The sequence below is a fragment of the Protomyctophum bolini genome (assembly GCF_963924005.1).
Source record: "Protomyctophum bolini genome assembly, chromosome: 19".
Lineage (NCBI taxonomy): Eukaryota > Metazoa > Chordata > Actinopteri > Myctophiformes > Myctophidae > Protomyctophum > Protomyctophum bolini.
The window spans coordinates 30,915,017-30,930,257 of record NC_137880.1 but is presented as its reverse complement, the minus strand read 5'-3'; the positions used below and the strand labels follow the sequence as shown (position 1 = coordinate 30,930,257).

Below are 15,241 nucleotides of genomic sequence, written 5' to 3'. Positions count from 1 at the left end.
ATGATCCAATAGCTTATTGTTTTATATTACACATACACAGTAACATCCTGTTAGCTCAACTGTTCAGGAGTTTACAATGAAAGACCACTAACACTGGCTGTTTGGAACATCTGGGTAAGAAGAGAACCCATTTTTCTGGAAGGAGTTTGATTTGAGGCAAACCAAGTGTAGCTTATTCCATCAAAGTGCCAAAGAAATAATAACTAAAACTAAAAAACAACAATTCGTAAATCCGATCCAACACGTTGGTTGAAAGGACAAGACAATACAAAAAAAGTTATAAAATACTTGTACAGAATCCATAACATCCAATATAGAAGTAGTATATCAGAAACACTAACACTGGAAGAGATTGAAGTGTTTAAGGAAACAAGAGTAAAAATAATCAGATTCAGCATAAAATGGATAGATAGGCGATATCCTTTGGATAGAACAGGAGTGTACTGTAGGCCTAGCACATGGTCACATGGTATACAGTACGTGAGAGGAGCTTAACTAGCACCATGGGTTCATGGTCACATGGTATACAGTACGTGAGAGGAGCTTAACTAGCACCATGGGTTCCCAGGTATCAAAATACAGAGACGTACTGTAGGGGAAGATCAAATGCAACAACATAACTCACACTCGTGTGAAGTGAGGGGCGCTCTTATCATTATACATCATCATACATCATCCTACATCACATTCTGTGCTCAGCCAAATCAGCCAAACGTGGTACACACAAACACACAAAGCTGGGCATAGGAGGGGCTAGCGCCCCTCGAAAATAAAACAACGTTGAAAGGAAAAGAATGGTTGTTTTCTGTCGGCTCTTAGGCCAAGGTTTACTCTTTTTCAATAAAAGTCTTTCTTGCATCATTCATCAGTCCACTACCCAGCCCCCCTCGCCCCACCTTCATCATTGGCCGTCGTCTAGTCCGGGAATCGCTGACAGGCTTTCTTCCAGCGGCACGCTGTGCACCACTGGTCTTTACGCTCCACCCCGTAAACTTTACGGCATTTCTTGGCCTCCCCTCGCCCCTTCCTGTAGATGTAAACACACAAAGATCCACAGTGAGTTTTTACAACCTGAGACAGGGGAGTTACCAATATCATCATCATCACCTTTATTTATTCTCGGAAATGCAATTGAGGGCAAGCCCTCATTTTAAATGTAGCCAAGGTTACAATTCACAAATACAGTCAAAACAATACATCAACACAACATTATAAATCAGGATACAATTACAAATGAACTTACATGCAGAACAACCAGTAAAATAAATCAATTGAAGCAGGAGCAATCGCGGTGAAAAATGTTCTGGAGCATTCCTTTGAACTGACCGAAGGATGGCAGGGAGCTCAGTTTTAAGGAATTTTGAAGTTCGTTCCACGAAGTTGGGCCATTGACAGAAAAAGCTGTCTTGCCCAACTCTGTCTGAATCACATGTCTTCTAATATCTTGTACGTTCCATTGAAAAGGACGAGCACTTGCAGTCAGGTCTTGATTTGAATTTGTACTGCAAGCCTTTCAGCAGTTAAGCCTTCCTCATAATAATGCATGATGCACACTGAGGAATAGGCTCGATTTAATCATTCATTTAAGTAAGGAATGAAGATCCAGCTCTTGCTGAAATGGTACTATATTGGACTTGTTCAAAAAAGAAATCACTAGAGCGGGTCTGATACGAGCTATTGTTCAATTCCAACATGGAACAGATATAGTCAGGGAGCATCCCAGCAATGGCTTTATATAAAAATAGGTGCCAATGCTTATCTCGCCTCTCTGTCAGAGAGGATAAACCTGAGTGCACAGTGGTGGGTACCGTCTCTCTACCTATCTCCAGTAGTCCACCGCAAGGCAGAGTGGTAGACAGTGTCTAGCCGCTTTAAAAGTGAAGGAGCAGCAGACCTATAAATAATGTCCCCGTAGTCCAGGACCGAGAGGAAAGTGGACTCAATAATAGCTTTTTTACTGGAATTGGCAACACAATATAGAACTGTGTCGTCCGTGTAAAGATGGGATTGACAATCCTTCAGAGTGGAAACAATATTATTAATATATAATGTAAAAAGTACAGACCCTAAAACCAATACAATTATATAAACTACGGTATATATACTAGGAGAAACTCTCTTTCTCTCTCTGTCACATAGAGTATACACCGTCATACTACAGAGCATGCCTAGGTGAATAAATAGTAAGGTATGAAACATGATTAGAGCAGAAGCTGGGAACACTCTTGGAGCTGGAGACTTAATTAAACGGGTGCATTGATTATATATATAGAGACAGACAGATAAAGACTGTAAGGTAAGCTATTCATACTTTTTGTCATAAGGTGACCACCGAATAGAGACAGAGATAATACAAGTAGAGACATGTGTTTGGGTGAGCAGTGAATCGCTTACCACCACGGTGTGACGTCATGTCGTAGTTTTCGGTGGTCACCTTACCACCTAAAACTGGAGCATGAAAAGGCCTTTAGAGAGACCACCCTTTACTGAAAGGTTTGATCCACCCATTCTTTAACTGAACAGCCTGTCCTATGAAGTGTTCTTTGGCAATATACTAGGCGTCATCCCTACTCTCAAATACTGCAAAAGTGCCTTGCAGAGTCGAACGTAATCGACGCAAGAAGACATATGCAACTGAGGGTGAGAGAAATTTCTCCCCTTGCGTCACGTCAGTTACGTGATCCGTCTCAAACCCAACGTGATCCGTCCCAACGCAAGCCGTTGCGTCGAGGACAGCAAAATACCCGTGGGCAGCAGAGAGCAAGAAGGCTTTTCCTCCTCTGCTCGACCCCTCTTGAAAGAGGATGACACTATCGCTGGCACATTGAGTTGTAAACGTGAACACGATCGGCATGGATATATCACATTGAAAGTTAAACAGGACAATATGACTTTGCAAACTCGTCAGTGATCATCAGGCCTGGACTGGCCACCTGTTGTCCAGTGGGCCGCCCAATGAATGGGCCGCCCCCATTGCTTTAATATATGTTTTTGGGCCAAATATGTCAGGGATGTCATCTAGTGGATGAAAGTTGATTGCACATTAGGACCCACAATAAATACTCACCACAGCGACGCAACTCTACAATAGCAACGGAGCGACTCTGTATGGACAAAAAACCTTGCGTTTTGACGTAAGGGACTCTGTCCAGGCCTAAAGGCTCAGTTATTATTTACACAGCACATTTTTACACTCACTGATCTGATAGATTTTGTCTACCGAAGTCATCGTGATTAATTGATTTTGGTCTAGAGTACTTCTGTCAAGGGTATTATGACACGAATACAGCCATTTCACTTTCCCCAAATTAAGTACCTGAAGCTGCAATCCAGAAGTTATTCTAATGAATAAAACAATATTTTAACCAATCTGTATGATAACTAGCACTTAGAGGTGGTTTGGTGTTAGTTCTGCCTGACACAAATAAAGTTTTTCTCTTTTGTCAAATGTGGACTGAAAAGTCCTCCAAGAGTGTTAACAGTAATTACAAGATATAAGTATAAAGGGAGATTTTTGATTTTTGCATTTCTTTATGTACTTTAAGTGTGATTTGAAGACCTATTTCACTATACACTGAAAGTGAATAGAATCATGTCTTCCGGTTCGATCACAGAGCACAGAAGCAACAATAAAAATGACAGACAATATTGTTTCAATACAAAGTCATTTTGGATAACATCAGCAACTAAATGACTAACATCAAACTGCAAACGAAGACAGAGACTAAACTGCTGCCATACCTGAAGGAGCAGAGACTGCGTGAGGGAGATGCACTCATGGTCTGCAGCCTGTTGGCGGCGCTGTTCTGTTGGAGCCACTGCTCTCCCACACTCACGGACCGGCAGCGGGGTTTCACCACCTAATAAATCATAAAAGAAAAATGTGCTTTCTTGAAAGGTCAGCGGGTACAGTATGTAAACATCCATAGAGACACAGGAGTTTTCAGATATGACATGGAAAACCAACCTACAGACATACACACACATACAAACATGTCGCATACACACATGCAGAAAGACATACATGCATACATATAGACAGACAGTTAGATTTAGAGTAGACAAATACAACCAGAATTATTATACATAAAGACACGGTGGTAGTGACAAAAACAACCTACTGGACTGTTATCCTGGGTCGAGACGGACACAAAGGGAGTCCAACCCAGGGTGGCGGGACTACGAGACGGCGTGGCGAGCTGCAGAGGACTGCAGGCCTGGAAGGAGCAGGTTAGAGAGCGGAGAGGAATCAAAAGGAAGTACAAACATGCAACATGAACAAGTCCAATATAGTACCATTTCAGCAAGAGCTGGATCTTCATTCCTTACTTAAATTAATGATTAAATCGAGCCTATTCCTCAGTGTGCATCATGCATTATTATGAGGAAGGCTTAACTGCTGAAAGGCTTGCAGTACAAATTCAAATCAAGACCTGACTGCAAGTGCTCGTCCTTTTCAATGGAACGTACAAGATATTAGAAGACATGTGATTCACAAAACCTTCAAATGGCCAGATATTATCTTTATAAAACTAACTTTTTAAATTATCACTTACTGTACATAATAACGTTTGTTAACAATGTAATTGTCACGAATTCTGTACACACTATCTCTAGTCCTGTGATCAACACGGATCCGTCCAATGTTTTCCTTTCAGTCTGCCTCTTACATCAGGATCAAACTATTTCCCTCAAAATTGCTACAAACAACTCGATCTGAAAAATCTGGTATCAAAGTACTCATGAATCCATTCTCATTTGAAACCAAGTTGTCTGTTCTCTTTCTGCAGAGCAAAGATGTCTGTTCTCTTTCTGCAGAGCCTTAAAGCCAAGCATATGCTTGCTTGACAATTCACCCTTGTATTTCAACCACAGCAAAAAGAATGCAAATGTAAAAAGCATGACATTTTATCAAAGTAATAACGGTTTCATACCAAAAAGTACACACGACACATGCACACACAATTAACAGCATCCTTAGACCACCCACTGTCTTGGCATATGCACGCGAACACGCACGCACATTGACTTCTGATTATATAACTACCGGTATATAAGGAAATAAGGAGATTATGGGCATTCACACTGGGTTATAAAAGTAATATAAAATATATTCATGACAACTTTCTTTGCAGCCAAAGCGAAATCGTGACAGAAACATCTGAGTGGATTTATAAACGGAGCAGAGCAGAGTTTTATGGTGAACAGCCAGAAAAGAAAAGGCCAAAAAAAGGGGTGGTATGAGTTTTTAACATTTTAAGTTGTTTTTAATTAATCAAATTGAGGGATATATTACAGTGAGTAGACGCCCAAGAGAGAGGATATTGGGTAGAGGATACTTCAATCACCGTCACCCTGGGGGGGCTGGAGGGAACCTAGCAAGCTAACAGCTTTCTCTCACACTGTCACAAAGCATCCATTTTAAAGGCACAGGGTGAACTAAGGTCACTGCCGAAAGGTGCTGCTTTGTGATGCGTGCTGACACCATCATCTAGTCTGCGTGATGCGAAGGTACATTTTGTGTTTTGTGTTTGAAGAGAGAGCATACTGTAACTGAAAGGTCACATGTTTTGTCCCTGAAACAACAACAACCACACAGCCATGTGCTGTTGAATGATGTGCCCTTGAGCATGCTGCTTGTCTTTGAACCTGTCATTCTCAATTTTTGGTCCTTGGCACCCCTGATGGTGCTGGTTTTCCATCCCACCGAGTCAACCTGTCTCTGATTAAATAGCTACAACTGTAAGGACACCAGGTCAACCTAATCAGCCTGGTAGGATGGAAAAACAGCATTACCAGGGATTAGGAGCCACCACTCTAAAACACTGACCTTCTCCCAGTGCTAATGACCAAAGAAACATTTTATCAAATGTGAATCTAACCTGGTAGAGGTGTTCTGAATGGATTTGCCAGAAGCTGCTGGGTGCTGACTGGCTGAGAGTGCTGGGCCTTCCCGGTCCTGGCCCGGAGCTGGAGTTGGACCTGGGCCTGGGAGCCGGGAGGCCCTGGATCTCAGAGCTAGAGGGAGAACCGCAGGACGCCCAGCCAAGGGCCTGGAGGGGGGGAGGTGTGTCCACAGCCTCGCACGGGATCTTGGTGTAATAGAAGTCCTCCTCCCTTCGGGACTGGTCTGACACACCGCTGCCATGTGTGTGTGTTTGTGTGTATGCAATATGGAGTAATGTGTAGCAGCAGGTGTGTGTATATGTGCAGTATGCGTATGCGTTTGTGAGTAACAGGTGTGCATGTGTGTATGTGACACACACAGTGTATGTACATGGTGTGTGAGTGTTAGATAAAGAAAGAGCCAGAGAGACAGACAGATAAGCATTTCTACAGTAAAAGCCACACATACAGTGCAGGTTACAAATGTATGCACCGTATCGCACAGTAATGGTAAATGAATGGCACGCTGACAACTGACCCCAGATGCAGAACACGGATGTGTCTCTTCATTCCGACTGAAGCCGCGAGCACCTTGCTACAACCCGGCCACAGACACTTGTACATTCCTCTGAAAGAGTTCTGCAACACACAAGAGACGACATGTATGCAAATTAGGTGAAGAATGAGGAAGGAGAACACAAATAAAAACAAATAAAAAGCCTGTTCAGCTCCCCGCTGAACAGGCTCCTCTTCCTTCAAGCCAGAGGCACCATGGGGGGAATCGAAAGGCCAATCTCCGTGGGCAGGTACTACAGGTTTCAATATTATTTGACGGCTCCCAGAGCCATGCAGGTGAAGCCATAGACATGGAAAGGTAGATGCCTCCTTCGGCTCTGGGGCGTATGTGCAAAAGTGAGGGCAAGCTTCCGCGTCGGTGCTTCACTAGTCTGTCGTAGCCAGACTACTATAGAGCGTCGCAGTCCCGCCCCCTCGAGAGACCCGGAAAATAAATCCCCGTTCATTTTCCTCATAGACTTTTCAGAAAGTGCTCTTGGCAGCCAGCAAAAAGTCAATAACAAGAAGATGGCTAACCCCAATCACACCCACAATGGACGATTGGCATGGAATAGTCCTGGATATTTTCAAAATGGAAAAATTTAAATACATCCTAAGAACTGGACTAGACAATTTCTACCAAATTTGGAACAACTGGATAGTACACATTGCCCCTCTGAGAGCAGACTTTTTGTGTGATCTCACTGGTCCTAATTGCCTGCTTTATTATCTTTGTAGAAAATGTTTAAGACACCCTTCCTCTTCTCATGGTCGAAGTCCAAAGCCGTTTTGTTTTTGTTCCCCTCAGCAATAATGTAAATACTTTCGTTTCTTGGTTGTTGTTTTTTTGTCTTTGTCTTTTTCTGCCCCCCCAAATCACACCTTGGAAAGCATGAGTGTCTATTTCAAACAAAGTGTTATTTTGACAGGAATAATTAGACCCCCCAGTACCGTGTTCCTTCCACGCGCTACGTCCAACCAGGGAAACTCCCCCCTGTCAGGTGTAAAGGAGCAACTTGGACACTCAGGCATGAAGGAAGCATGAGTTCAAGTCCGTTGCTCTCCCCTTGTCCCCCATATATGGGGGACTAGGTTGGTGGAGGGTGTGTAGAGCCCAGGATCACATTAGATGATTGACACAGGGGTGAAAAATGGGTTACAAAATCGTGGGATAAAAAATAAAAATAAAGACTAGTGCTTCACAGAAGCGGACGTTCGGGTCTGACAAGTCCAGGATAAGACGCTCTGTGATTGGCAGCATGGAGTAGTGTGCCTTCCCATCTTCCGGCGCATTTCCGCCCTCACGTCGATACACGTCACTCAAATGAACTGCAGTGGCCAATTTTTTATAGACCTTTGGTTGGCAGGCAGTACATTCCGTTTACCTTTGCCTTTCTGGTGGTAAACTCCTCCCCCTGCTCCAGCTCCAGCTGCAGACCTTCGTCGGGGCTGCTGTCCATCTCGGTGACGGATGGGGAGGGGGCGGGGCTTACTCTGCCATGGTCCCAGCTCCAGTAGCCACTGCTGCCACTGTCTGAAAGCTCTTCACCGCCACACTCCATGTCCGCTGAGGAAGACGAGACCGCTGGAAGACAAGAACAATTCATGTTAGGAATCAGACTAGACCACCAGATCAGCATCAGTCACTTGGGAGATTTTGGGCAAAATAGGGATTGTCCGGTTAAAAATGGTTTAATCTCTTGTAAACCCATTTAGGCCTGACGTCGACATTTATAAAATGTCTTCTAAATCCTGACAGTTTTCTGTCAGGATTTGTGCCACATTTTCACGATTTTTCAAAAATAGCAGACCTACAAGCTCATAGCAAGGCACTCTGTGCCGCGCTACGAGCTTGTAGATCTGCTATTTTTCAATAGCTAAAGTATAACGTAATGCTTAAAACACCAAAAAGGGGTTCTCGCCCAAAATTTATTAAACAGTCCTGGGATGTGAAAAGCCAAGCTACTTGCATTACAATTGTGCAGAATGTGTGTTCTCGTCAAAGAACTGAATTTACTGAATGAATAAGACAGATAACACTGCTGGGGCTGTCTGTTGACATACCTGGACCATGATGGGTCTGTGGAGGGCTCTGGACCACAGGACTACAGGACAGGCTGGTCAGAACCATAGCTGCCATGATCTCATCCATCTCTACCGACTCTGGGCTGCGGAAACTGAAGGCACAACACAATGAACAAATGAGCACCTTCTACTTGTGCAGAAGGGGAATTCTTAAACATCATAATGCTGACATCGTTAACAGGGTTTGCAGGATGTTCTGTCTAGGGCTCGCAATTAACCAAAGATATATATCAAAACCGATCTTCATTGCAGACTATGGGGAATCCATATCACAGTAAAAAACAACAATATACCATGTTCAGTTTGGAACATACAGACAAGTTCGCCAATGGTTCCACAGTCTGGAGGAGAACCTGACAGAACTAAGTATCGGGTTAGTATTGACATCTACTGACTCAGATACCCTACACATAAATAAGATATCGTAGCACAGCAGAGCAGGTGGGGACCCCAACACTGACAAACATCTGGCTTGCACTGGAGCTTCTTGGAGCTCTCAGTAGCAGCCTCATACAGTCCAATACTGGCTTGTTTGTAGCGACACCACAGGTGGGCGGTATACAGGGGTGTACAGAAGGATTTAAAAAGTTAAATCTTCACCGGTACTGAGCACATGCTACATTTTCGACACAGCATGTTTCCTTGTGCATACAGCTTCCGACGCTGTCTGTAGTATATATGTCCTTGTCATCAGAGAGAAATCATTTGAGATGATGTGGCCCAAATATTTAATCTCACTGCAGACACTAAGGACAGAGCCAGAGAGATAAAAGTCAGGAAAGGTTAGATGTCTGTCTTCCCTGCTTCGGACAATCATTATCTTGCTCTTTTTTGCATTATATGTAATGTCAAAGTCAGCACCGTACTGTGAGCATGTACTCAGCAGCTGTTGAAGACCAGCACTATATGGACTAAAGATGACCAAATCGTCTGCATACTGTACATAAGGTGATCAATTAGCAGGTTTCCAACCCTACACCCTGTACCACATGCATTTAAGAACATAGATAACTCATCCATAGATGTTGAAAAGAAAAGGAGTTATGTTAAAATATGTTATTCGAATAATCCAGAAGCAGGTTATATTTTTATTATTATTAATATTTTCTTATATATCAACAAATCAACTCGGGAAGAAACATCTGCATAACCAGGAAAAGCCTGGTGAAGTTAAAGTGAAGGTCAAACTGTAACTCCACTAGTCGACATGGCCACAACACAAGCCGCAATGTTGTCAATGCGGGGAAGATGCCATGCAGATTTTTGTATCTGTATTTCTGGATTTGAACTTGAACTTTGAACTTTGAACAACAAAATAGTCTGAATCCTGTTCTGCAAGATTTGGGTTACACAAAAAGGTTTCTATGTGACATTAAAAGCATATACCTACCTTACTGCATATAAATAATAACGTGTACCGTTATCAGGTCAGACACTAAGCTTTGGAAACATTGGTTGAAGGGATATAATTAACAGAACACTAGGAATTGCCCCATTTGTCATAATGGTGATGTTTCAGTGCCTTTCTCCAACCAACATTAACCCATTTAGGCCTGACCTCGAAATTTAAAAAAAAATCTTCTAAATCCTCCAGTTTTCAGAAATAAATATTTTCACGATTTTTCAAAAATAGCAGACCTACAAGCTCGCTACGAGCTTGTAGATCTGCTATTTTTCAATAGCTAAATCATAACATAATGCTAAGACCAATTTACAATTTAGGCATTTAGTAGACGCTCTTAATCCAGAGCGACTTACATTAAGCAAGAACTAAAAAAAAGCATGGGAATACATCACATAAAAACATTTATCATGAAACATGCGTAAGCTAAGAAAGTAACAGTGGAATATCTATATAATGAAACTATACATATAAACTACTATGCTATACATACATACTATGGACCAAAAGGGGTTCCCGCCCAAAATGGGTTAAGACACTGTTATGGCCTACTCTGTACATGACATTTCAATCTCTCACCTATATGGTACATCCATATTGGCTGGCAGGTTGCAGACAGGCCTTGTAGGGACTACACTTTGCAGGGGACCAGCTACTTTGCCCCAGCTTCCCTCAGCCTTTCCCCAGGCGGTGTGGCTCGGTGCCTGGGTCACGTGTCCCACACTCTGCATCCCTGATGACACGATTCCCTGGACACAGCACTTCAGTGGGAGACAAACCAAAAATACCAACGGTCACGAATGCATCAATGCAATATGTTTTGCATGTGTCCACCCCTCTCGTGGCACGGTGGAAATCTTCTTTAATTATAACACAATTCTTACTTGTCTCTAAAGTGATACTGCTTTCCCCATTGTAGTTCTCACCAATAATGGTCACTGTGTTTTCACCTTTGCTAACAAGATAAGTATCTAACTTCCCGCTAAACAGGTCTCTCTTGTTCTGAATCATGTTTCAATAAATGTTTCCAACTATTTTGAGGGAGGGGACAGTGGAGCACTCGTTTTGTTCCACTCTCAAGGTCCTGCATAATGTGCAATTTCAAAACCGGTTATAACCCATTATTTTTACGGCTTGCCGACTTGGACGGCGCACTTATTGATTGATTGCTCGGCGTGGACACTTACTCATCTGGCGTGGCTTGGACACACTTCAAGACCTTGATATTAGTGTGTCTGCCTTGATTTTAAATGAAGTAAAAAGTAATGCAATTGTAAACCCATTCTATATTCAGTTGTGACTGAAACAAAACATTTAATGCTCCCTCTCCCGGCCCATCCATCCAATCTAGCAATAGGGATTTTAAGCAACGACTGTTTTCAGACGGCTCCGCTAGGCGGAAGTACGGCAGCTATGACACAATCGCCGTAGCTATCAAAATTGTTAAGCAAACAGCCGTCGGCGACGGGTTCTCCATCCATTTTTGGTTCTCATGGTGACTTGTCTATGCAGCTGCTGCAGCATGTGTCAATTAAATTGTCAAATATAAACACTTTTTTTTAAAACACCCTGTCGCGCGTCAGCTAACTTGCCAATATTGCTTAATTCTTACATGGGCTGGACATGATCATCAGTGGAAAGAGGAAGGTGCTGGAGCAATCTGTGTTATTCTAAAACCGTTTTAATAAACATGGTTAATATGACATATGGTATTAGTGTTATTTTTTCATTCAGAGCATGCCAACACATTACACAGCATAAGAAAGGTGACGGAGCAATCAGTGTAAATGTATGACAGCTATAATTTCAATAAACATGGTTATGACATGGCGTTGTAGACACTACGTGTAAGTGTAGGTTCTGCCGTAGTAGAAAGGGCTGCGACGGCAAGCAGGTTTATGTATCGAGCACTGATCCATTTCCGGTTGCCGGAGCGGACTGCCGTAGCTGTCATTGCTTAAAGTCCCTACTAACTGCCTGATAGACTTAATCCACATTTTCCGGTCTGCTGGAAACTCTACATTTAACTTTAAGCTGGGTATTGTGAATATTTCCTAGTCCACTGGGATATTATGTACACAATTTACCGGTAAATCTTAACATTTCCATATGTACCATGACCATAGTGTAGGCATCACAAAGTAAATCTAAACATTTCCATATGTACCATGACCATAGTGTAGGCATCACAAAGTAAATCTTAACATTTCCATATGTACCATGACCATAGTGTTAGGCATCGCAAAGTAAATCTAAACATTTCCATATCTACCATGACCATAGTGTAGGCATCACAAAGTCAAATGAATCTCTTTCACTTATTTTAAAAGTGGAGCATGCCATTCAAGTCAGTTTTGTATTTTATCTTCTTGAAGGCAGATAGATAGCGAGAAGCTGAGGGGCGCCTGCTGGGGTCAGAAAAGTAGGGATGCATACAACTTATCTATGTCACCACTCTAGTCTATTTAGAGGTATACATCTCTCTCTCTCTTGATGGCCTACTTAGTAGGGTTGGGCATCGGAGGAACCGGATCCGATATTGAGGAACTGGAATCGGTTCCATCACATTTGGAACCGTGTCCATAACAGATTTCTATCACACTGTGAGAGCTGGTATGTAGACTTAACTTCATGTCTGCTATACAATTACTATACCAGTGATTTCTCAAACGTTTCAATTTCAAGGACCACCATAACTCTGAGTGTACAAATGGAACCGTAACACACCACCTGGCTACACAAACACACCAACCTGGCACCCCAAAGCAGATAACTGAGGGTTTCCTCAGTTATCTGCTTTGGGGTTACAAGGGTCCATTGGGGGGGGGGGGGAGTGCGCACGCTTATCCGACACACCATAGGTCCGTCATGCGGAAATCATCATGCGTTGCGTCGTGCTTGCAGTTAGGGTTAGGTTAGGTTGTCGGTCTAATGGCTGTCGGACCTTTGGTGTGTCGGAACTAAAGCCTGTACCCCATTTGGTTCCTCTTGTACTCTCTCAGAGTTACAACCCTGTAAGGTTTCATTTGGAACCCCCTATAGGAATCGTTAAAGAGAACCGTTAAGGAATCGGACCGTTAAAATCCTAAAGGATACCAACTTGACTACTTACCAAAGTCTCCTGTCCTCCATGCCTTGTGCTATGGTGTGCTCCTGCCAGAGGACAGGTCCCGGCCATCCCGAACCCTCCAGGTCCCATAGCTGCCATGGTGCCGCTGCACTTTGTACGGGGACTCACAACACTGCCGTGCATCCTTAAAATGACAACAATATTATTTGTCTACGTTATAATAACAGGAGATTGTGGGCTTTCTGTTGTGGAGTGCCTTGCTCACTTAAATCTACCATGAACCATAAATCACAATTCCACCATTGAGGTACTTTTCATTTTTGAGGGGCGCTAGCCGCTAGCCCCTCTTAACTATAGTGTAGATCTTTGTCCTAACAAAAATGTAAATGCCATTAATAATGAATGGAGAATTTACGTCATATGTGTCTGAGCAAATCGGCATATTACGTCATGATGATTTGTTCAATTCCCATTGACAGTGAATTGAGAATTTACATTATATGTGTCTGAGCAAATCGACATATTACGTCATGATGATGTACGATGATAAGAGCACCCCTCACTTCACACGGGTGTGATTTTTCTTCATCTTTTCAGTCAATAGCCAATTATTTGTCTCCCCAATTTAGTCGTAGTCACTGCTGTTGTATCCTACTGACTTAACCAGTGAGGAGCCCCCACTGGGAGCTTGTAGAGCCTTCGTCCTACTCATCCCACCAAACACTCCCCGTATGCAATGACCAATATCACCCTCCCCGCCCGGCTTTCCTCTCCCGAACGTGGGCCAATTGTGTTCCCATAGATGCCCGACAAAGCCGGTTGCACCACGGTGGATTCGAACCTACAACCTGGCAGGTGGGCAGGGACTTTAACACTGCGCCAACAGAGCATTCCATTGAGGTACTGTTGAGCCAAAATCCTCTCAAAATGCTTCGATAATTATTAATTAGGTCAATGCAATGGCACAAAAACATTCATTGCTGTTTGTAACTTAACACTAATCACAATTCACAACAGTGTGAAAATGTAAACGGATCAACCCTGAACAACATATAGGCCTACGGTAAAACCATTTGTGATGAATATCGGTATTCTTTCAGAATCAGAATCCTGAAGGTCTTTCAAAAATGTTTCAAAAAGAAACAGGGACACCGACCAGAGAGAATGTGATTAACAGAAGGTGTAATAATTGGGGAAGAATCCCCTCCATGTATTCACTCAGTGCATGCATAGCTGAAGAACTGTGGAGGGAGGGAGAGGGCACATAGATGAGACAGACGGCAGAATAGCAACAATTTCGAAATTCGACTGCATAAGAAAGTGACACGTTTAGTGTAGTCGGTAAAGCACAAATTGAATTTTGTTTTGGCTTGTTACAAAGTTGTGGTGTCGCTGCCATACTCTTGCACAAAATATCGTTGTTTGCTATTAAGTGTCAAACATAATGTGTGTATTGGTTTCACCCGTCCCACACTGTACATACTGTACTACATAGATAGAGAAATAGACATAGCAGGTAAACTGACGTCAGGCAAGATTTTCTCTAGCAGTGGCTCTCCACCAATCAGCGCCTACTTCCAGTAGTAAACAAGTGACGTAGTATGTGCGGGGGGACAGCGCCCATTACCGTTACTACTTGCCCATTGGTGGAACGCGGTGTCCCAACACACACCCCCACACAGTTGTATGCACACACCCCCCTTTAAGGCAACGTGTTCGGACACGAGTCTCGCAGGGGAGCGATCGAGGTAGAAAAGCGGTATTATGATTTGAACCGGCTTGAAATGTATTTGTCAGAGTTAATTATGTGGGAGAAAAAACCCCCACACATGCAATAAATAATGATACTGGAGAATAAATCATAAACGCATTGTCTCAGCCCCAGCATCAATGAAAACATCATAAACATTAACATCCACAGACAGACCCGGTGTGTTCCCGGCGGCAGCAGAGATTGCGATCAGAGAGAATGCCCCCCCTCGGTGTTTAAAGGGAAATTACATTTTAGCAAAACAACAACAACAACGATTCATGGAATTGAAGCCCCAGTTTAAATGAAAACTAAATCGTTTAGGATTGCATTTACCTGCTGGGTGGACGAAGACCTAATGTCCCGAGGAGTAGGCGAGGAGCGAAGTGCACCGTCTGCTGCTGTCCCACTTGCAAGCCGGGTCTGTCTGAGCGAAAGGGGGTTGGTCGGTCGGCCGGTACAGGCGGCTGTGAGCCTACGTGAGGTTGTATGG

The 15,241-nt window shown here is 43.2% G+C and overlaps 1 protein-coding gene across 2 annotated transcripts; it reads right to left on the bottom strand.

Annotated features, from left to right (window-relative positions):
- Nucleotides 1-4: 4 nt before the first annotated feature.
- znf395b (zinc finger protein 395b) lies at nucleotides 5-15,210 on the bottom strand. Of its 2 annotated transcripts, XR_013965909.1 has the most exons (11): nucleotides 15,085-15,210; nucleotides 13,041-13,182; nucleotides 10,508-10,689; nucleotides 8,506-8,618; nucleotides 7,827-8,026; nucleotides 6,425-6,525; nucleotides 5,883-6,141; nucleotides 4,122-4,217; nucleotides 3,742-3,860; nucleotides 497-1,027; nucleotides 5-421 (listed from the first exon to the last, which is right to left on the bottom strand). XR_013965909.1 is itself a non-coding variant. In XM_080791193.1 (10 exons), the coding sequence occupies exons 2-10, from the start codon at nucleotides 13,179-13,181 to the stop codon at nucleotides 916-918; spliced, it is 1,323 nt and encodes a 440-aa protein (XP_080647319.1). In that variant the 5' UTR covers nucleotide 13,182; nucleotides 15,085-15,210; the 3' UTR covers nucleotides 5-915. The 2 variants fall into 2 exon arrangements, 1 of the variants encoding a protein (XP_080647319.1); XM_080791193.1 differs by having other exon boundaries at nucleotides 5-1,027.
- Between the last annotated feature and the right edge of the window lie 31 nt (nucleotides 15,211-15,241).